A 23,691-nucleotide genomic window follows, 5' to 3' on the forward strand; every position below is an offset into this window, starting at 1 on the left:
TAATGAATGATAATGGTACAAAGATAAATGGAGGAACTAGTGAGGAGAGCATGGAGTCTGCAAAATGATACAGGAAGGTTAAATGAGTGGATTAAAAGATGGCATTTGGATTATGACGTTGGGAAAAGTGAGGCTGTCTACTACAGTAGCAAGAAATATATTTAATGGATGATGAGCACAGAATGCCACATTACAAATGGTCAGAATATCCTTGTGCGTAAAAGGGAAAAAACTTGTAAGTATTTGCTGTGTAAGTATTTAGGACGGGAAATTGCGTATAAAAATTGTTACAAATGCACCAGATATTGATGAGACCATACACGGAGTAGACATGTTTTATGAGCAATTAACATTATTCTATTCAAAGATTAAAGTAACTTTATTATCAAAGTACATATGTTACTGTATACAGCCCTGAGTTTCATTTTCTTGCGGGCATTCTCAGTAAGTCCATAATAGAATAATAACCATAACAGAGTCGATGAAAGGCCACACCAACTTGGGCGTTTAACCAGTATGCAAAAGACAATAATCTGTGCAGGTACCAAAAGAAATGAATGAATAATGAATAATAAATAAATAAATAGCAATACATAGTGAGAATATGAGATGGAGTCCTTGACAGTGAGTCCATAGGTTGTGGGAACATTTCAGTGATAGAGCAAGTGAAGTTATCCCCTTTGGTTCAACAGCCTGATGGTTGACGGGTAATAATTGTTCCTGAACTTGGTGGTGTGAGTCCTGAAGCTCTTGTACCTTCTTCCTGATGACTCTTCCCAATGTTTCATTCAAATGAAAGATTCACGCTTCTTGTGCCTTTGGGATATTCTGTTATATACTTAAGTGATAAGTGAATCTGTGAGTACCTTGAACTCCTATATATGTAAGTTATTTCCTTTATTTTGTCACAAATTTGATCAAGGTTTCACTGAAAATATGTACTCTATTATGACTCAGGAGGTATTCCATAGATTACAGTATAAGTATCATAAAATGTACAATTTTTTTGTCGTATCACATTGTGTTTGTTTTGTAGGTCAATTATATTCTAAATGGGATCCGAATGCCCCGAGAAACCCACAAAGTTAAAGGTAACTTTTGGGAAGCATCACAGGTGGCCTCACTGGGATAATCATATATGCAATTAATTAATCTTTTTGCATTCAGTTACCATCCTTTTAATTATGTCTTATTGTTTGTCTCAGCAAAACATAATGAAGATGTAGAAATGCAGCCTTTTGTCCAGAAAAGGAACATCAGGAAAGGTATGAATTTCAAGGAGTAAGTGGAAGGTAGAAAATGGTCTTTAAGAATTTGAATAAAACTGCAAATGCTGGAAACCTGAAGCAAAAATAAAAATTCCTGGAAAAACTCAGCAAATTAGGCAGCAACTGTGGAAAGAGTAACGGCCGATATTTTCAGTCTGTGACCCTTTGGACTACAAAAAGAAATCTGAAAATGATCAATTTCCCCATCTAGTGTGGTAATCAAGCAAAATTTAAAAAATTATATATATAATACTGAGAACATGAGTTGTAGCGTCCTTGAAAGTGATTCCTTAGGTTGTGGAATCATTTCAGAGTTAAGGTGAGTGACGTTATCCGTGCTGGTTTAGGTTAACAAGTTTTATGACACATGCCGGTGATAATAAAGCTGATTCTGAGTCTGAGAGTTGAAGCATGATAACTGTCCCTGAACCTCGTGGTATGGGATCTAAGGCTTCTGTACCTCCTGCCTGATGGTAGTAGCGATAAGAGAACATGACCTGGGTGTTAAGGGTCCTTCATGATGGATGCTGCTTCCTTGAGGCAATGCTCCTTGTAGATGTGCTCAATGGTGGCGGGAGGAGGGTGTGCTTTGCCTGTGATGGTTCTGTCTGGCATATTACTGCCTTTCTGACGTAACGTCAAATTCTCTAACATACTCTCTGCCCTCGTTTACATCAGAATCATTTCCACTGTCCACTGTGTATAGTCTGGCCTGCCAGACACGTACTGAAGATTAGATCACAAGGGATCAAGGGTGAGCTAGCGATGGATACAACTTGGCTTGGTGGAAGGAGTCAGGGGTTGGGAATGGAGGGTTATCTTTATGATTGGAGGCCTGCGACACATAGTGTGTCACAGGGGCAGTGCTGGGTTCACCATTTGTCATGTATATGGATGAAAATGTAGGTGGCATAGTAAGTTTACAGATGACATCAACATTGGCAGTGAAAAGAAATGTCTAGGACTGTCGCAGTATCTAGATCAGCTTGGAAAGTGGGCTTGGGAATAACAACTGGAATTTAACTGTGAAGCATTGCATTTTCTGAAGTTAAATTAGTGCAGGATTGGTACAGTTAATGGCAGATCCCTGGAGTGTATGGTAAATGGGACGAGTTCAAATTAGGCATTGTATTCTGCATGGACAAGTTGGGTCAAAGAGCCCATTTCTGTGCTACATGACTCTCTGTCCCAGAATGTACAACCTCAAGTTACACAATTTTAGCATCTGCTACTTGTTCACTCTATCAGAGATATTCTGTTGTTTCAGTCACGTTTTGGCAAAACTCCAGCTATTTTTTTCCCCTCTTTTTCAAGTCTTTCTTAGAGAATCAGAGTGGATGGCTATGTGCGGAGCCAAAAGAGGTGGGGGAGGTTTGGAACAATTTCTTCTCTTCGGTATTCACTAAGGAGAAGGATATTGAATTGTGTAAGGTAAGGGAAACAAGTAGGGTAGTTATGGAAACTATGATGATTAAAGAAGAGGAAGTACTGGAGCTTTTAAGGAATATAAAAGTGGATAAGTCTCTAGGTCCTGACAGGATATTCCCTAGGACCTTGAGGGAAGTTAGTGTGGAAATAGCAGGGGCTCTGACAGAAATATTTCAGATGTCATTAGAAATGGGGATGGTGCCAGAGGATTGGTGTATTGCTCATGTTGTTCCATTGTTTAAAAAGAGTTCTAAGAGTATACCTAGCAATTATCAGCCTGTGAGTTTGATGTCAGTGGTGGGTAAATTGATGGAAAGTATTCTTAGAGATGGTACTGTATATATAATTATCTGGATAGACAGGGTCTGATTAGGAACAGTCAACATGGATTTGTGCGTGGAAAGTCATGTTTGACAAATTTTATTGAATTTTTTGAAGAGGTTACTAGGAAAGTTGACAAGGGTAAAGCGGCGGATGTTATAGCCATATAACCATATAACAATTCTATGTGGACTTCAGTAAGGCCTTTGACAAGAAACACATGGAAGGTTAGTTAGGAAGGTTCAATTGTTTGGTATTAATATTGAAGTAGTAAAATGGATTCAGCAGTGGCTGGATGGGAGACACCAGAGAGTAGTGGTGGATAACTGTTTGTCAGATTGGAGGCCGGTGACTAGTGGTGTGCCTCAGGGATCTGTACTGGGTCCAGTGTTGTTTGTCATATATATTAATGATCTGGATGATGGGGTGGTAAATTGGATTAGTAAGTATGCAGATAATACTAAGATAGGTGGAGTTATGGATATGAAATACGTTTTCAAAGCTTGAAGAGAGATTTAGGCCAGTTAGAAGAGTGGGCTGAAAGATGGCAGATGGAGTTTAATGCTGATAAATGTGAGGTGCTACATTTTGGTAGGACTAATCAAAATAGGACATACATGGTAAATGGTAGGGCATTGAAGAACGCAGTAGAACAGAGAAATCTAGGAATAATGGTGCATAGTTCCCTGAAGGTGGAATCTCATGTGGATAGGGTGGTGAAGAAAGCTTTTGGTATGCTGGTCTTTATAAATCAGAGCATTGAGTATAGGAGTTGGGATGTAATGTTGAAATTGTACAAGGCATTGGTAAGGCCAAATTTGGAGTATTGTGTACAGTTCTGGTCACCGAATTATAGGAAAGATGTCAACAAAATTGAGAGAGTACAGAGAAGATTTACTAGAATGCTACCTGGGTTTCATCTCCTAAGTTACAGGGAAAGGTTGAACAAGTTGGGTCTTTATTCTTTGGAGCATAGAAGGTTGAGGGGGGACTTGATAGAGGTACTGTATTTAAAATTATGAGGGGGATGGATAGAGTTGACGTGGATAGGCTATTTCCTTTGAGAGTGGAGGAGACTCAAACAAGAGGACATGAGTTGAGAGTTAAAGGGCAAAAGTTTAGGGGTTACATGAGGGGGAACTTCTTTACTCAGAGAGTGGTAGCTGTGTGGAACGAGTTTCCAGCAGAAGTGGTTGAAGTAGGTTCGATGTTGTCATTTAAAGTTAAATTGGACAGCTATATGGACAGGAAAGGAATGGAGGGTTATGGGCTGAGTGCAGGTCAGTGGGACTAGGTGAGAGTAAGCATTCGGCACGGACTAGAAGAGCCAAGATGGCCTGTTTCCATGCTATAATTGTTATATGGTTAAGTCAAATGAAGGATCGCTCATCTAAAACATTGGTTGTTTCTCTTTCCACAGATGCTGTCTGACCTCCTGTATTTACCATTTTTTTTTCTCTCTTCCTCTACCTGCTTAAGTCTGGCCGACTGCAATTCCGACTATTAACAATTCTGGTCTAATTTGCTAATGCCTTGATGAAAGGTCTTGGCCTGAACCATTGACTGTTTACCTAATTCCATAGATGTTGCCCGACTTGCTGAATTCCTGCAGTATTCTGGATTTCCCTGCAGAATCTGTCTTTATAAAGTGTTGATAACTCTCCCCATTAAGCCATTTCAATTTGTCCCATCAGACACTACCTTCTGTAACTTTTTACTCCTGTTCCCCCACAAAAAAGTTCTGAAAACAGACCCAGACATTGTCTGTTCCTCCTTCCACAGATGCTGCCTGACTTGCTGAGTCATTTCCATCGTTTTCTGTTTTTGTTCAGGAAACTGTTCCTTTGAGATAGACTCCATTTAATCCGAAATCTAAAGAACTATACATTAGACCAAATAATAAAATCTGACAAAAAGATTTTTAAAATTGTGTTTTTGTGTATGGAAATGAAAAGATTAACCGTCCGATTAACTATTATATACTACGTAACTCAATGACCTTACTCAAGTAGTTTGGTTTGTAGATCCACTAAAAAACTTGTAGTTGTGCAGCTTCTTGCACGATATCCTTGAGGCAATCTGGAATTTCCTTAATGAGTAGCAGCAAGCCTGGGATCAAGCAAGCATGCACGGGCAAGTATACATATTGTGTGTTTATCTGATCATCAGCCAACCTAATCTTGAAATTCCCTGGCTTTTGTGCCAGTGTTTGGATATTGGTGGAATCTGCCTGCCTATTGATTTCATTTGAGGATTGTGGATGTGTTCAAGTTCTTTTTTCATTGGCTTTCAATGATAATGTTTCAAAATAATAAAATGTTTTAAATAAATCAAAACTAATATTAAAAGATATTAATTCTTTAAATCATATAACTCATCTTTTTTTTTAATTGGCATAGCTGGTATGGGGCTTTATCAGTTTTCAAAGCTCAAGAGGAAGTTCTGGAGCAGTGCTTCTCTTTCATCTATTTAAAGCCCTAACCATTAGGGTGTGGAATATTTTGAGCAAGAAAGGTATTTGCCCACACTCCTCACTCTTGCATCAGGACCAGATAAGTTTGGGGCGAGCTGATAGAGGCAGCAGAAGTGGACTTGTGTCAGCAAAATCTAGGCCAATATTTTTGAAATCTTCAGTTATGAAAGTTAGTTAAGGGTTGGTGTCCTGCAAATAGCTCAGTGATAGGTCTATGTTTGAGGAATGGATGGTGGCAATTTATTGCCTTCAAATGGTATGTTCTGATTCCGTCTGAGAGAACAGATGAGGCAGTTTAGATCTGATCCAAAAGTAAGCACACCCTTCAGAATTTCTGTCTAGAATTTGTGAACCTGACTGTGAAGTGATGTAATCCAAACTTCCAGATTTAGAGGACTGAGCACTTCAGTCAAGGCTGTCATCTATCATATAATTCTGTACTCAATTTTCAACACTAAGAGGAACATTCACTGAAAAACTTGTTTATGCAACTTGTTCTTTTTTGATAAATAGATCTTATGACTGATGGAGAAACAAAATTGATTTGCAGTCTACCATATTTGTTAATGAAGAAAGCGTTTACATCTGCATTCACACTGCATGAAGGACCGGAAAATGACTTTCAAAAGAATGTCAGTGCACCCTCAATACAAGGAAGTGCTGGTAGGTAGAAGAAGTTATATGCCCAGTGTGACCGACAACAAATAAATTTTGGCTGCACATAATATTTCAGATATTGACTTTAATAGTAAAGACAAGATCATGACTTCTGGCTTTCCTATTTGGTCCCTTTTTAATCACTTAAACCCTGTAAAGGCTGATAATAACTTGGGATCTTTTACGGAAGCTGAACAAATTAGTATTTGTCATATTTTTGTTTGGCATTGTCCTTGTGACGCACAGTAGAATGTTTTAGTAAATGCTACTTCTATGCATTATCAATGGGATTTGTTACTTTAGCCTTTAAATTTGAGACTCAGCAATTCCAAAACTGAGATGTACAAAATTTATTCATTTTCTAATATTGTTATCAACTCATTAAGCACAGTAATCCATGAATTACCTGTGAGTATATGCATTTCCTGCACATAGACTATGCATAGGGTGTGTGGCTTGACCTTGAACTTGTCAAGTTCAAGATATTTGAAGTCTGCTGGAATGCAGCAATGTTTTTCTGCTTCTCCCTCACCCACTTGTAGTTAAAGTATATTCTGTAACCGATCACAAAATGCCATTTTTTACTCATTTTATGAAGTTGAGCCTTGTCCACTTTTGATTTGAACTGGTGGGCATGGGTCAGAGGTTATGAGGTAAGTGTGAGGGGTGGATGCAGTCTGCATTCGAGGTTGAAACATTTTTAATGAAGCCGTGTATCTTGATTTTAAAATGTTTTTTTCACCCCACATTGGCCCCTGGAAACACGCAGGGCAACACTGTTCCAGTGGGCTATATCCAATAGATTGGTTGACCTCTGGATGTCTGAGAGGAAACACGAAGAGAAAATCCATAAGGTGTTCGACACTTTTTTAAACTGCAGAACAATCATGAATCCTGGACTCCATCCACAGAGTCATCCAACATGGAAACAAGCCCTTCAGCCCAACTGGTGTATGTTGACCACAGCATCTTCCCTGCTAGCCCACCTTCGGCTCATTACTCTCTGAGTCCTTCCCCTCCATGTATCTCTCCAAATGCCCCTTAGTTGTTGCAGTTGTGCCCGCCTCGACCACTTTGTCCAGCAGCCCATTCCAGGTACCCGCTACCCTTTGTGCAAATAAGTTACCTCTCAGTGCTCTTTTAAATCCCTCTTGTGTCCATGGCCTCTCATTTTGAGCTCTTGAAGCTTGGAGGAAAGTCTATGACTGTTCCCTCCTTATTCATGTGCCACTTGATTTTATAGACTTCTGAGAAGTCACCTCTCATTCTCCAGTGCTCCATGGAATAAAGTTCCAGCTTGGCCAACTTCTCCCAGGTCCCTTTGCACTTGTCTGTGCCCTGCCATTTACTGTGTAGGTCCTTCCCTGGCCTGAATGTCCAAAATGCATCATTCATACTTATACTTAGCTAAGTTGAAATCCATTTGCTATTCCTCAGCCCACCCCTATCTGAATAAAATCTCTTTGAAATTCATTTTAACCTTCTTTAGTATTAACAAGACCCTTAATTTAGTATCATCAGAAAACTTGCTAGTCACACCATATACATTCACATCCAAATCGTTTACATACATGACTAATAGTGGTCTCAACACTGTCCTCTGGCTACCTCACTAGTTACAAACCTCCAGTCAGAGAACTGACATTCAATCATTATGCAACACACATCAAAGTTGCTGGTGAACGCAGCAGGCCAGGCAGCATCTCTAGGAAGAGGTACAGTGGATGTTTCAGGCCGAGACACTTCGTCAGGACTGTCCTGACGAAGGGCCTCGACCTGAAACGTCAACTGTACCGCTTTCTAGAGATGCTGCCTGGCCTGCTGCGTTCACCAGCAACTTTGATGTGTGTTGCTTGAATTTCCAGCATCTGCAGAATTCCTGTTGTTTTCAATCATTATGCACTTTCTTCCTATCATTGAGCCAATTCTGAATTCTCCTCACAAGTATTCCCCCCCCACCCCAAATCCCGTGCAAACTAACCTTCCAGATCAGTCTGCCACGTGGGACCTTGTCACGTCTTAGTAAAGTCCATGTAGACAACATCCACTGCCCTACCTTCATCTATCTGCTTAGTTGCCCTTTCAAAAAACTCCAAAAGTTGTGTCAAACATGACCTCCTATACAAAAAGAAACATGCTGATTACTCCTGATCCAGCCTTGATTATCCAACTGGTGGTAGTAGGTCTTGTCCCTCAGAAATTCTTTCCTCCCCCCCCCCAAAAAAAAAATTCTCCTACAACTGAAGTCAGACTCACCGGCTTGGAGTTCCCTGACTTGTCCTTGCTACCCTTCTTGAACAATGGAACAACATTAGCCACCCTCTAGTGTTCTGGACCATTGTTCACCAGTGGCGAACAATGAAACAAATATCTCCTCAAGGGCCTTTGCGATTTCTTTCTTCCCTGGCCTTCTATAAGTTCCTGGGATGAACTTGGTCAGGCCCTGAGGATTTCCCACCTTAATGCACTTCAAGGCCACAAGTACCTCCTTCCTCATAATATGCATATGTTCCAAGACCTCACTACTTATTGCCTTCATTTATTTGGTGTCTATGATATTCTCCTTAGTAAACTGAGATATATTTAATGGATTTAAAAAATTTTGACCAGCTCCTGCGGTGGCCCTGATGGTCTTTAAGAGGACCTAATCTCTCCTTAGTCACCCTTTATTGTTACTATGACTGAAGAAACTCTTAGGAATTCCTTTAACTTTGCCAGCCAAATCAATCTTATGCCCTCTTTTTGCCCCCCTGATTACCCTTTTAAGCCTACACTTGAGCTTTTTATATTCATCCAGGATTCATTTGTACCAGCTGCCTAACAATAATGAATGCGTTCTTTTTTTCTTACAAGACCCTCCATCTCTCATCGACTAAGGTTCACAGAACCTGTGTCTGTCCTTCACTGTAAAAGGAATGTGTTATCCCTGAACTTTTGATCGGACCATTTAGTAAACCCCCCCCCCACCCCCCATCTGCCACTAAAGTTATTTGGTCAGCCTCATTCCTTGAGAGGAAGTGTAGTTCTGCTCCTTCCTCTATATATTTTGTAATCTCGCTAAATATTCTGTAAATACCAAACTTTATGTGAAACAAGTCAGTGAAAATAAAATCTGATTCTGATAATTGGGCATGCTCTCATCTTCTACTTAAATTGCAATTAAATTTCAGAAGTAAGATTTATGGTAAAACTGTCAACCTACTGCATATTAAGTATAAAACAAGAACAAATTTAATCATCACTTCCACCCTGACTCCCCAATAATTTTATATTGTTTCTTGGAATATTCCTGCAGCCTTTGAAAGTGGAAAGCATCAAAATAACACTTGTTTTAGTGGCTATAACTCAAATTTCACATTTGTTTTGCATACCTTTATTAAAAATAATGAATTGTTAATTTTCCACAGGTCATCACAACAGCTGGACGGATCTTAATAATCTGTGGGCTAATAGTTACAGATTTCAACCATTATGGAAGATTAGAAACTATTTTGGTGAAAAAATTGCATTTTATTTTGCTGTGATGGAAGTGCTTTTATTCTTCTTAATTCTACCTGTATTCGTTGGCTTGGCTATTTTCGGTTATGGCCTTTATTACAGGTACTGTTCAGTTTATTTTCTGAAAGAACTTGTGCTCTGAAACTAGTGGTAAGATGTATTCTGCGTTGTGATCTGCTTAGTTTGATTCGCTGGGGAGATCAGTTTAGCCAAAACTGTGAAGTATTTGTGATGATGGTACCCGAGATGATGAGACTGAGTTACATGGGGCTAATTAGTCTGGCATTTACTCCCTGAGGTGACAAAAGTGTCTTCACATCTTCAACAACTAAAGTTAAAAAGAAAAAAAAAAGTCAATTTTCTCCAGAAAGAGAGAGGGCTTGCTGATGTAATTAACCGCAACTTGATATGCAAAGCTTAGAGTGCGAAGTAGAAGTACTGAAGAAGAAAAAAACGAGTGAAGAAATCTTGCATTGTGTCACACATGTTATTGGTGACAACAGCTATGATTTCGTATCTGCCAGTGATGGCTAGCTTGAGGAGAACGTGCAGCTGAGCTTGGCTTCCTTCAGTGGCATCCTGCTCTTTGTAGTCATGGGCTGTTTAGTGCAAATAAAGAGAATGTGTTAGTGACGGCTTGTAAGAAACTTGTAGAAGTTGTTTGCTCTGGTGGCATACTTATTGTTTATTGACTTCAGTTCTGCCTTCAATACTATTATTCCAAGCAAACTCATGACCACACTCCAGTCCCAGGGAGTTAATGCCTCCCCCTGCAACTGGAACCTAGATATTCTGACCAACAGGCACAGTCAGTAAGGATGGGCAGCAACACCTCTCCTACAATTATCCTCAACGTTGATGCTCCACAAGGTTGCATCCTCAACCCTCTTCTGTACACTCACGACAGCATGCCCTGATTCTGCTAACTTCATTAGGCAGGTGATACTACTGTAGTAGGTTACATCTCAAATAACTGAGCCAGAGTACAGGAAGGAGATAGGGAGTTCATTGGGATTAGATTATGAGGACACTCGGTTCTCGTTTATTGTCATTTAGAAGTGCATGCATTAAAAAATGATACAATGTTCCTCCAGAATGATATCACAAGAAACACAGGACAAACCAAGACTAAAACTGACAAAACCACATAATTATAACATAGTTACAACAGTGCAAAGCAATACCGTAATTTGATAAAGAGCAGACCATGGGCATGGTAAAAAAAGTCTCAAAGTCCCGATAGACTCATCATCTCACGCAGATGGCAGAAGGGAGAAACTCTCCCTGCCACGAACTTCTAAGCCCGCCAACTTGCCGATGCAGCACCATTGGAAGCACCCGACCGCAACAGACTCTGAGTCCGTCCGAAAACTTCGAGCCTCCGACCAGCCCCTCCGATACAGCCTCGCCGAGCACCATCCTCTGCCGAGCACGTCAACCCCGCCCCGGCCGCTGAGCAACAAGCAAAGCCGAGGACTCAGGGCCTTCTCTGGAGATTCTGGACCACACAGTAGCAGCAGCAGCGAAGCAGGCATTTCAGAAGTTTCTCCAGATATTCCTCCGTGCTCTCACGTCCATCTCCATCAAATCAGGATTGTGCACGGCACCCTACTTGACAAATAACAGCCATCACCACCAGAGTGGCTGCTGCGAGCTGTATCGCGCCGCCATCTTCTCCTCCATATGGTGTCATAACAACAATCCTTCCCTCAATATCAACAAAACAAAAGAGCCATTCATTGACCAGAGAAAACGGGGTGGTGCACATTCTTGTGGCTACATCATCAGTGTTAAGGTTGAAAGCTTCAAGGTGTGAACATCACCAGGAGTCTGTCCTGGGCCAAACACGATGTCATGACCATGGATTACTCACCCAATACTTCGACTGCCTCAGGAGGCTAAAGATATTCAGCATATCCTTGTTGACTCTTACCAATTTTTATCGATGCATCATAGAAAGCATTTTGTCTGTGGATGCATAATGGCTTGATATGCCAATTGCTCTACATGTGAACACAAAAAAAACTGCAGAGTTATGTACACAGTTCGGAACATAACAGGAATGAGCTTCCCCTCTTCGGACTCTGCCTCAGTAAAGCAGCCAGCATAATCAAAGACCCCCCTCACCCCAGACATTCCTTTTCCCTTCTACCATTGGGTAGAAGATACAAAAGCCTGAAAGCATGTACCACCAGGCTCAACAGCTTAAATCCCACTGTTATCAGACTCTTGAACAGACCTCTTATACGATAAGAGGTGCTCTTGGCCTCACAATCTTAAACTTTATTGTTTTCCTGCACTGTACTCTTTTGGTGGCTTTTACATTTTATTCTATATTATTATTGTTTTACCTTATTTTAGCACAGGGGTCCCCAACCTGGGGTACACGGGACCCCTTGGTTAATGGTTGTGCTCATTGGCCTAAAAAAAAGGTTATGAATTGCTGTTGTAGCACAATACACTGTGTAATGATTTGATATGTATAAACTGATTGCAAAGCAAGCTTTTCACTGTATCTTGGTACATGCTACAGTAATAAACTAATGCCAAAACTTAGTATGTTGCTCGTTACACTTGAGGTATATGGACAGAGAAAAATTTACACTTTTCAGAAGAAAGAGAAATGAAATCCGGATGTATTGATTGAAGGAAATCAGGGAGGAATATTGAGAGAAATGTGAAATGTTGCCTGAAAACCAAAAACTTGCCCTTAATCTTTACTTTGTGCCTCTCCATTGTCTGTGCAAAACTTCATGCCTCCCTGGTTCCCACACGGTATTGTCTCCCTCTTGTCCATCACTTCAGTCATGGACAAGACCTTGAAAGCAACATCCAAGTTACATGATATGATCTATATAGATCATGTAGATCAGCCAATAATGCACCTTCCATTTTAAAAACTACTGCCTGTACCTAAATGGATTCAGCAGTGGCTGGATGGGAGATGCCAGAGAGTAGTGGCGGATAACTGTTTGTCAGATTGGAGGACGGTGTGTAGCGGTGTGCCTCAGGGATCTGTACTGGGTCCAGTGTTGTTTGTCATATACATTAATGATCTGGATGATGGGGTTGTAAATTGGATTAGTAAGTAATGCAGATAGGTGGAGTTGTGGATAATGAAGTAGGTTTTCAAAGCTTGCAGAGAGATTTAGACCACTTAGAAGAGTGGGCTGAAAGATGGCAGATGGAGTTTAATGCTGATAAATGTGAGGTGCTACATTTTGGTAGGACTAATCAAAATAGGACATACATGGTAAATGGTAGGGCATTGAAGAATGCAGTAGAACAGAGGGATCTAGGAATAATGGTACATAGTTCCCTGAAGGTGGAATCTTATGTGGATAGGATGGTGAAGAAAGCTTTTGGTATGCTGGCCTTTATAAATCAGAGCATTGAGTATAGGAGTTGGGATGTAATGTTGAAATTGTATAAGACATTGGTAAGGCCAAATTTGGAGCATTGTCTACAGTTCTTGTCACTGAATTATAGGAAAGATGTCAATAAAATTGAGAGAGTACAGAGGAGATTTACTAAAATGTTGCCTGGGTTTCATCTCCTAAGTTACAGAGAAAGGTTGAACAAGTTAGGTCTTTATTCTTTGGAGCATAGAACGTTGAGGGGGGACTTGATAGAGGTATTTAAAATTATGAGGGGGATAGATAGAGTTGACATGGATAGGCTTTTTCCATTGAGAGTGGGGGAGAGAGGACATGAGTTGAGAGTTAAAGGGAAAAAGTTTAGGGGTAACATGAGGGGGAACTTCTTTACTCAGAGAGTGGTAGCTGTATGGAACAAGCTTCCAGCAGAAGTGGTTGAGGCAGGTTCGATGTTGTCATTTAAAGTTAAATTGGATCGATATATGGACAGGAAAGGAATGGAGGGTTATGGGCTGAGTGCAGGTTGGTGGGACTAGGTGAGAGTAAGAGTTCAGCACAGACTAGAAGGGCCGAGATGGCCTGTTTCTGTGCTGTAATTGTTATACGATTATAAAAAAAATCCGAGGCAGGATTTCCATTGTGCCCCAGACAGGTTTACAGGCAATGAATGCAGCTGGCTCCTCACACAAGTCCTTGTCATAACCATACAGAAAGAACATTCTATGTTGCTTGGGCGAACTCTAACGCGTCCTTTGTGTCCCATCCCCTAATGCACTCACTTTCTAAAGAAGTTGACTTCCTTGGTCAAATTTCTCAATACATATTCTGCTACTGCATTGAGTAAAATAGTGAAGGATTTAAATTAAGTACCACTTCCATACTTAACCCTCTGAATTAACCAATGTTTTATGCTTTGTGTTTTCTCTTCAGTATTTCCTGTAACAAGGCCATCAGTAATGTTAACACATTCTTGCGTGGATTTAGTTGTAACTTGGTCTGTTCAACTCCAAGTATAGTCTCAGAAGTTGCCGAAAGAGCAGTGAATCAGATCAGGTAGTTGTTCAGTAGCATTTTGAATGTTTACGTCCTGTTTCTGAGTATTTGTGTAATACATGAATAGATTTTTAGTGTAAGATAACAAAAAAAGTTAGAGGTTGGCTATTTGTTGGAATTTGGGTAATGTTTCATTATATTAATAATTCTGAACTTAACTGTCACACTACCACAGATGATATTCACAGGTGTAAAAACCAAGAGCGCCTACCATTCAATACCCATTAGCAGGTGTGTAGTGATAAAATGGAGCCTAGGCCTGCTGGACAGCTCGTTTTATTGCTGTTCAGCAACCCTGCAATAAGCTACTTTCTGATAGTTGTAAGCAAGTCTTGGTATAACCATCCAAAGGAGCATTGCATACCCTGTTACCTTATTAGTCCAATCTGTTTGCCAGTCCACTGCCCATTTCTGTGGGTTGTCTTGCACTCTGCCTCTCTCCACAAGAGTCGGAGTGAGCAAGGCAGCAGGCATTATTTTTAATAACTTGGGAGAGGCTAGTAATCCTTTCATGTGGATGGGTGAACTCACAGAATGATTATCAATGCTGCCGGACTCTCACTGTCCTAGAGACCGGTTGCAGATGGGTACAGATTGTTTTCTGGTTGTGGAGGCAGGTAGGGGTAGAAACGAAGTGCAAATGGCTTCCTTAGTGTTTTGATATGTGTCAGAGTAAACGGTGTTATAGACTCTCATTTCTTCACTATGAATCAAATTTAGTCCTCAAATTACTTGAGCAAGTTAAAATGATTAATTAAGTTCCTCAAGATATGAGGACCCAAGACAATTGAAGTGAGGTGCCGACTGTCTTGGCCTAACTGTAAAACAGATTAGCCTATAGCTGTGTTTGTATTCCTTATCAAAACTGGTTCCCTTTTTGTATCAGCTAGTTTTAAGTTTGCATTAACACATTAGTAGAGCTAGAACATATAAACTCTTGTATTCCTTTTATTAGGACTGAATGTGACAATATTGCTCAAAGGAAGAGGAATATTGAACAATTAATGAACGGGACATGTGCTTTTGAGAACCACTATAATTGTACTTTTCAGTAAGTATGAAGTTGTAGATGAGGTATTAATGGCTGTATTGTGTTTGCATTCGGTTTAATGAAAACACCCGCTTTTCCCATCATCTGAGAAGGAAGATGATCTGCCTTCAGGAGTACATCTTCATTAAGGCATACTCCATTCTCCACAATGATCTCACCTTTCATTGTTCTCGACCTGAGTTGACCGATACAATGAAGAGAACAGGCAAAGACCAATTCTTCGTTAAATGCATCTTGACATGATGCAGTCTAATCAACCATTAAATACCAGTCCCTATATACCTACATCCCCCACCAGGAAGGTCTCAAAGCTCTCCACTTCTTTTTGGATTCCAGACCTAACCAGTTCCCCTCTACCACCACTCTGCTCCGTCTAGCGGAATTAGTCCTTACTCTTAATAATTTCTCCTTTGGCTCCTCCCACTTCCTTCAAACTAAAGGTGTAGCCATGGGCACCTGTATGGGTCCCAGCTATGCCTGCCTTTTTGTTGGCTTTGTGGAACAGTCCATGATCCATGCCTATACTGGTATCTGTCCCCCACTTTTCCTTCGCTACATCGACGACTGCATTGGTGCTGCTTCCTGCATGCATGCTGAGCTTGTTGACTTCATTAACTTTGCCTCCAACTTTCACCCTGCCCTCAAATTTACCTGGTCCATTTCCGACACCTCCCTCCCCTTTCTTGATCTTTCTGTCTCTATCTCTGTAGACAGCTTATTTACTGATGTCTATTATAAGCCTACGGACTCTCACAGCTACCTGGACTATTCCTCTTCTCACCCTGTCTCTTGCAAAAATGCCATCCCCTTCTCGCAATTCCTCCGTCTCCGCTGCATCTGCTCTCTGGTGAGGCTTTTCATTCCAGGACGAAGGAGATATCTTCCTTTTTTAAAGAAAGGGGCTTCCCTTCCTCCACCATCAACTCTGCTCTCAAACGCACCTCTCCCATTTTGCGCACATCTGCTCTCACCCCATCCTCCCGCCACCCCACTAGGAATAGGGTTCCCCTTGTCCTCACCTACCACCCCACCAGCCTCCGGGTCCAACATATAATTCTCAGTAATTTCCGGCACCTCCAATGGGATCCCACCACCAAGCACATCTTTCCCTCCCCCCCTTCTGCTTTCCTCAGGGATCGCTCCCTACGCGACTCCCTTGTCCATTTGCTCCCCCCCCATCCCTTCCCACCGATCTCCCTCCCGGCACTTATCCTTGTAAGCAGAACAAGTGCTATACATGCCCTTACACTTCCTCCCTCACCACCATTCAGCGCCCCAGACAGTCCCTTCAGGCCTTCAGGTGAGGCGACACTTCACCTGTGAGTCGGCTGGGGTGATATACTACGTCCGGTGCTCCCGATGTGGCCTTCTATATATTGGTGAGACCCGACGCAGACTGGGAGACGGTTTCACTGAACACCTACGCTCTGTCCACCAGAGAAAGCAGGATCTCCCAGTGGCCACACATTTTAATTCCACATCCCATTCCCATTCTGATATGTCTATCCACGGCCGCCTCTACTGTAAAGATGAAGCCACACTCAGGTTGGAGGAACAACATCTTGTATTCCGTCTGGGTAGCCTCCAACCTGATGGCATGAACATTGATTTCTCTAACTTCCGTTAATGCCCCTCCTCCCCTTCTTACCCCATCCCTCATTTATTATTCCCCCCTTATTTCTCTCTCTGTCCCTCTCACTATAACTCCTTGCCCATCCTCTGGGTTTTTTCCCCCTCCCCTTTCTTTCTCCCTAGGCCTCCTGTCCCATGATCCTCTCCCTTCTCCAGCCTCGTCTCCCTTTTGCCTATCAACTTTCCAGCTCTTGGCTCCATCCCTCCCCCTCCTGTCTTCTCCTGTCATTCCGGATCTCTCCCTCCCCCTCCCACTTTCAAATCGCTTACTATCTCTTCTTTCCATTAGTCCTGATGAAGGGTCTCGGCCTGATACGTTGATTGTTCTTCTTCCTATAGATGCTGCTTGGCCTGCTGAGTTCCACCAGCATTTTGTGTGCGTTGCTTGAATTTTCAGCATCTGCAGATTTTCTCATGAACCATTAAATACGTTTTTTTGCTATCCCATCCCCCACCTTCCCCATATGATCTGGAGTCAGATTTCCTCGCTGAGAAAACAGCATTCAGGGGCTCCCCAAGCTACAGGTGACCTGATTTATGGAAATATGACTTTACACAAATTCATCATACATTTTCAAGGCAGTAACAACATTTTTGTAGTATTCATGACTGACTGGATGCAGTACACTGTACATTTGATTATTAGTAAAGTTGGGGTAAAACTTTGTAATGAAAGAATCACAGCAAGTGCACACAGAGCATTGTGATGATGGCTAAATGTAGACAACAGATATTTCTGACATGTAGACAATTCTCAGGGCCAAAAAATTTGTATAGCCCAAGGACTGCCTGTATATATCAATGTTGCTCTTTTTAAAGCAAAGAAAATGTATTTTTAAAAACTGGAGAAACTAGCTCTCAAATTCCTGCCCTGTTCTGTGAATGATTCATTGAGTGCCTGTGGCATTACAAACTGCAATCCTACTCAATTAAACCATTGAATCTAAGTACCACTGAATGTCAGAAACTTGCCTAGCTCCTTTTGCTGCACCAATTAATTGATACTCAAATTTGTAGGTCAACATCCTTCATAAGACAGTGGCTTCCTGCTTCCCAATTTCATAATTTCTGCTGAAAGCCAAAAGTCCTTCTGTACTCTCCAGCTCATGGAACCAATCCAGAACATACTCCAATCAAATCATTGTTGTAAATTCTTTCAGGAGAAAATGTATCAATTGTTTTCAAAATATGGCCCTTTTAAACTGGATATCAGTTAAAGCTTTTCCAGAACCTCTAATTTTCACCAAATGAACGGACCAAAACTGGATACAGTACTGTGGATGTGATCACTTCAAACATTATACTGAAAAATAATTTCTAACTCTGTGCTTAATTGTCCTAATATCTTCTTCTTTTGCAATATCCCTACAACTCCTGGACATTCAGAGACATGTTTGATCATTCCCAATTCTTCTTTTGTTCTGCACTTGCACGATGTATACATTACTGCAAGGCATCTGGCTCTTGTGTACTCTACATACAGGCTGCTGCTTGGCCTTGGCAAAGAACCTGAAAAAGTAAACAATGAAAACCATAAAAATGAAGATTAACTTTATTTGACAGATGCACATTGAAACATTCAGTGAAATGCGCTGTTTGTGTCAATGACCAACACAGTCCAAGGGTGGGCTGGGCAGTCCACAAGTATCGCCACACTTCCAGCGTCTACATAGCATGCCTACAACTCACTGACACTAACCCACGCACCTTGGAATTTGGGAGGAGACTGGGGTGCCTGGAGGAAAGCCACTCAGCCATGGGGAGAACATACAGTCAGCAGAACAATTGAACCTGATTGTTGACTTTGTAAAGCGTTTCACTAGCCATTATGCTACCATCCCATCTAACAACGAACATTGTATTTAGTTCTGCTGAAGTTCAGAGTGGTGTCATGAAACAAAATTAAGCTTATCATATGGTTTCATTTCATTCTATCAGTGAATCTGACACACTGCTTGAAGCAATTTGCTGTTGTTCAATATGTCTGTTTTTGTTATTTGTATTTTGTTTCTTAAATTTGATTGAGACCCAAAATGAAATTAATGAGACATGAGATGGAAGGTTACAGTGGCTGCCTTTGCCTTTGTACCATTTTTAACTGGATGTTAGAGTTGATAATGGAAGTTTCAGAAGGCTTCAATTGGGAAAAGGTCAACTTGACTGGTCTCAGGATGATATTATTGGCTTATTATGGGTAGTAATCAATCTTTTTCTTAATTGCACATGATTAGTTTATTCCCAACTTGAGGTCAAGATCGAAACAAATAATGTCTCACTTTAAATATGCCACTTTGCTATTGTTTGTTTTCCTCCTATCACCAGTTTGGTCTTCTTCACAGGGTGCTGCCAGATGATACCTTCACTATGTTCAACTCTTCTTTTGACAATTATGCTTCTCCAGCATTTGGATTTTTCATTTGTCTGTGGGGTGAGAAACTTCAGTAAGAAATCATGAAATACAATACTGAATTAAACACACATCACATTGGAAGGGAAATTTATTTCAAATATTTGCATATAAAGTTGAATAGGCATTCTGGTGATCACTCAGTGATGTATGATGTTTCTCTGGTCCCCATGGGACATTTTCTATGAAGGTAAAACACGTTCTCATTGTTGCAGCATTAGAATTGGTACATTGGCTAAAGCTGAGACAAAACTTTCTCCTTTCAAATGTTAGTGTATGCTCACATGGCTAGGAATAGATCAAATAATTAAACAAGTATCACAATGACACAAAAACTACCTCCCAGTCCACTCCTAATATTGGTCTCTTCTCCCATTAAAAATGTGTTTGCGTAGCATCCAAAAGGGAGAGCATTATGCAGATGAATTTTGTGGTTTTCTTATGCAGTGCGGCAGTGAAAAGCGAAGAGTAGTATCCTGCACTTCTCCGCTGAGCCAACAATCCCAGGGCAAGAGATTGGAGGGTGGCACTGATTTTAAGAGGAATGTTTGGTCCTGGATAGAACAATACAAATGTACTCCTATATCATTCATCTTCTACTGATGGCTGACAGCGAGTGGGGAGAAACCATATGGAAAATCACGAGTATTGCAGTATTTCACAGATGCAGCTATGCAGTGCATTAGAACATTGTAAGATTCTGAGGTGGATGATTAACAACATTTGGAGGGATGGATTCATCATTGGTTGCTTATGCTAAATGTGTGTATGAGTATTGATCTCCTTGCAGTGAGACCTGCACGTGGGTCAGATATCTCCTCCGTGCTTCAATTTCCAGGAACAATATTTTTGGAATGCTGGAAGATGAAGAATGCAGAACTTGTGTATGAGTGGGATGTTGAAGATTATGAAAGTGATGAACTAGTGAGACCTGAATTTTACGGGACGGAGCCGGTGAGTATTTCAGAATATACGGGGCTCTTTCCTTCGGCCTTGCTACCTGTTTGGTGGAGTGGCTGCATAAGAGCCCAAGACCCTAGTGCACCTGGTGAGATTATCTGCCTTGCCTCATAAAGCACGGATCCTCCTAGGTCACTAACATGGAGACCAAAATTGAGGACTCCTGTACCAAGTGGAAGTAGCAAGCATGCTGACAAAGAAAGTAGTTTACAATATTATTGTTGTGGATATGTAAAATTGAATGCCCATGACAACCACAGATAGGCACTACACAAGCCAGGCACAGGTATGTCCAGCTGACTAGTGTTCAGTGCCAAAGAGCCAACAACAGCAACATGCTCATTATCAACCTCAACTTCTGATGAGAATGAGTAAAGCCATTAAAATCTTCCTGCAGAATATGTGATAGAAAATCTTTGGAATGATTCGCTGAATGATATAAAACAAAATAAAATGCTGACCCTTTTCAGTACATCCAACCACATTTGTGGGAAGAGGAATTAGAGACAGCAAGCTTTTTCATAGAACATAGAAATCTACAGCACATTTCAGGCCCTTCAGCCCACTATGTTGTGCTGACCATGTAACCTACTCTAGAAACTGCCTAGAATTTCCCTACTGCATAGCCCTCTATCTTTTTAAGCTCCATGTACCTATCTAAGAGTCTCTTAAAATACCCTATTGTATTTGCCTCCACCACTGTCGCTGGCAGTTCATTCCACGCACCCACCACTCTCTGTGTGAAAACCTTACCCCTGACATCCTCTCTGTACCTACTTCCAAAACACCTTAAAACTGTGCCCCCTTGTGTTAGCCATTTCAGTCCTGGGAAAAAGCCTCTGGCTATCCACACAATCAATGCCTCTCATCATCTTATATACCTCTATCAGGTCACCTCTCATCCTCCATTGCTCCAAGAAAAAAGGCCAAGTTCACGCAACCTATTCTTGTAAGTTACGTTCTCCAATCTAGGCAACATCCTTGTAAATCCCTTCCCCACTCTTTCTGTAGTTTCCACATCCTTCCTGTAGTGAGGTGACCAGAACTGAGCACAGTCCTCCAAGTGGGATCTAACTAAGGTCTTGTATAGCTGTAACATTACCTCATGGCTCTTAAATTCAATCACATGGTTGATGAAGGCCAACATACCATATGCCTTCTTAACAACACTGACAACCTGCACAGCAGCTTTGAGTGTCCTAAGGACATGGAGCCCAAGATATCACTGATCCTCCACACTGCCAAGAGTCTTGCCATTAATACTATGTTCTGTCTTCAGATTTGATCTACCAAAATGAATCACTTCACACTTATCTGGGTTGAACTCCACCTGCCACTTCTCAGCCAAGTTCTGTACCTATCAATGTCCCAACTGTAACCTCCTGACAGCCCTCCAGAATATCTACAAATGTTCCATATGGAATATTTATTTTATTCCACTTCTGACAAATGTGGTCTGACCTGCTGCCTATTTCTAGTAATTGTTTTATACCTTCAGTATCTGCAGATGTTCCCCATTTTCACTCACCGAATGAAGGGAAGCTGAAAGACTGGATGAAGAAAGCTTCACTGGGAGACACAGAGAAAGGGGGCAATGCTGGAGGATGGAAACTGGGTGTAGAAAGATGTAATGCATACACCTGGGCTTTGGGAATAGTAAACAGAAGAAGAATTTGAGGCTTATAAAGCAGATTGAGGCATATGGGATTTAGGATTGCATACTCTGAGGCCTAGAAACGGGGAGGAGCTTCAGTGACCATTGGAAATGCTTCTGTCGGGTGAGGGGCTGTTCAATTGCTTGCAGTGAAGTCTGGCATCAAAAATAGAGAAATGCATGATCCCCAGAACACCCATTTTGGAGCAGCTGTTCCAAAAAAGGCTAAACTACTGCTGCCATAGTCAGTGTGTGAGCTTGGACGATCTTCTGACGACAGTGAGTTGCGTGTGATCAGGGAGAGTTCAAGTGTCCCTGATGACCGTCTGCAGAAAGGGTGTCTGGCTGCACCTCCCCTCAAACCGCATGGATCATTTGGAGCAGTAGCCAGACTCGCTGAGCAGTGTACGAGAGGCTGGAAGTGTCAGCGACAGGACTTCAGGGAAGGTTGTGTCAGATGTACATGGGATCATCAGGATAGGTGACCAGGCAGCCCAGGATTCTCCTGCAGCTGTTCCCTTCCCAAATCGGGATATTAGTTTGGAAACTGGTGAGGGGATGGTCTTTCCACAGCAACCAGACCACTCGCACAATGACGAGCTCTGTTGTACAGTAGGTAGAACAAAGAATATTGCATACTTATATTAATGACGATGAAAACATTTAAGAGGAACAAAGTGTGCAGTGCAACAGTTCAATTTTTAATCCCCAACACCAAAAATTCATGACATATTTAGCAGGTCAGACAGTTTCTGTGAGGAGTATGGACTTTATGTTTGGAGTGCAGACATTGTCAGGTCTCTCTGCAGCTGATACCTGGCATGCTGAAGGTTTTGTGTTGTTTTTTTCACCTGGAGTCAATTAATACTATTAATTTTTTTTCTATCTCTTGTTGATCCTGCCATTTCTTAACACAGTAATTGAAAACATTGTTTTCTTTTATCTGAGGGAAGTCGATCTTGACTGTCATTGTTTAAAAGCATAGTTTCTAAATTGTCCTAATATTCTCAAATCTTTCAGGACCGAATCACAGGTGAACCTGAAGCCTTCTACTCATCTCGCAGACAACAGCTAAAATATGTGCTTTCATTTTCAGTGGGAATTCTAATGGTAAGGATTTTCAATGAATTCCCTTTCATATATTTCCTTTTATTTTAAATCCCTCTTAATTTAACCCTTCAAAATGTGCCATTTCCTTGGCACATAGCACACCTGAATGAGAACAGTATTAGGATGGGACTAACGCTGCATGTGACGCTCAGAATGGTGACTTAAGGGCAACGACCAAGTCCCCAGACACAGCATGCAGAAGAACATGGATAATCAGTGTAAGCAGTCAGCTTTGACTCTCGCTCACTGGGTGATCTGCTATATTTGTTTTGTGAAGTCAAGTTTTGTGATCAGGGATGTTGTTTGTGTGGTAATCCAGCAGCTCATTCGGTAATCATCCAGGCACAAAGGAACGTGTGACAGAGGTTACAAAGCTTTTTTTTTGTTGACGGACCCCTTTTCAAACTGCACTAATGAGACAAGTTCCTCATCCAGGTTATGATGCAGAATGGAAGGTAAATGTGCTTCTCTTTAATGTTTTCAAATGTAAAATAATCTGCAAACCAGAGAACATGAGCCAGGGAAGCACAGGTAAATTCCCAGGACCCCGTGTAACATCTTTGTGGATACCCAGGGATCTCTCCCCCCCTACATTGGAAAACACTGACTCTAGCAAGGTCCTTCCCAAAGTCACTGGAATCCTTCATACACTTTTGGAGACTGAAGCAGAACCAAGCAGAGTTCTTGGGGTTGTTCTTACCATGATTATCAGCAATATTAGTGTAAGACTGGCTCCTGGGACTCATTTAGCTATACTTACTCCCACAGTCCTAAGCCATGCCAGCCGGTAGTTTAGTTGGTC

At 41.4% G+C, this 23,691-nt stretch overlaps 1 protein-coding gene across 2 annotated transcripts in view; it reads left to right on the forward strand.

The window, feature by feature from the left end:
• Window positions 1–23,691, forward strand: part of LOC134349618 (anoctamin-7-like) — a 66,750-nt gene that overhangs the window by 7,545 nt on the left and 35,514 nt on the right. For both annotated transcript variants that reach the window (XM_063054207.1, XM_063054206.1), the window contains exons 3-11: window positions 1,037–1,091; window positions 1,206–1,265; window positions 6,004–6,153; window positions 9,555–9,747; window positions 13,953–14,075; window positions 15,031–15,126; window positions 19,098–19,186; window positions 20,004–20,119; window positions 22,800–22,889. In XM_063054207.1, coding sequence (XP_062910277.1) covers window positions 1,037–1,091; window positions 1,206–1,265; window positions 6,004–6,153; window positions 9,555–9,747; window positions 13,953–14,075; window positions 15,031–15,126; window positions 19,098–19,186; window positions 20,004–20,119; window positions 22,800–22,889 — 972 coding nt within the window. The remainder of the gene's footprint in view (window positions 1–1,036; window positions 1,092–1,205; window positions 1,266–6,003; window positions 6,154–9,554; window positions 9,748–13,952; window positions 14,076–15,030; window positions 15,127–19,097; window positions 19,187–20,003; window positions 20,120–22,799; window positions 22,890–23,691) is intronic.

This window comes from Mobula hypostoma, chromosome 7 (genome assembly GCF_963921235.1).
Source record: "Mobula hypostoma chromosome 7, sMobHyp1.1, whole genome shotgun sequence".
Classification (NCBI taxonomy): domain Eukaryota; kingdom Metazoa; phylum Chordata; class Chondrichthyes; order Myliobatiformes; family Myliobatidae; genus Mobula; species Mobula hypostoma.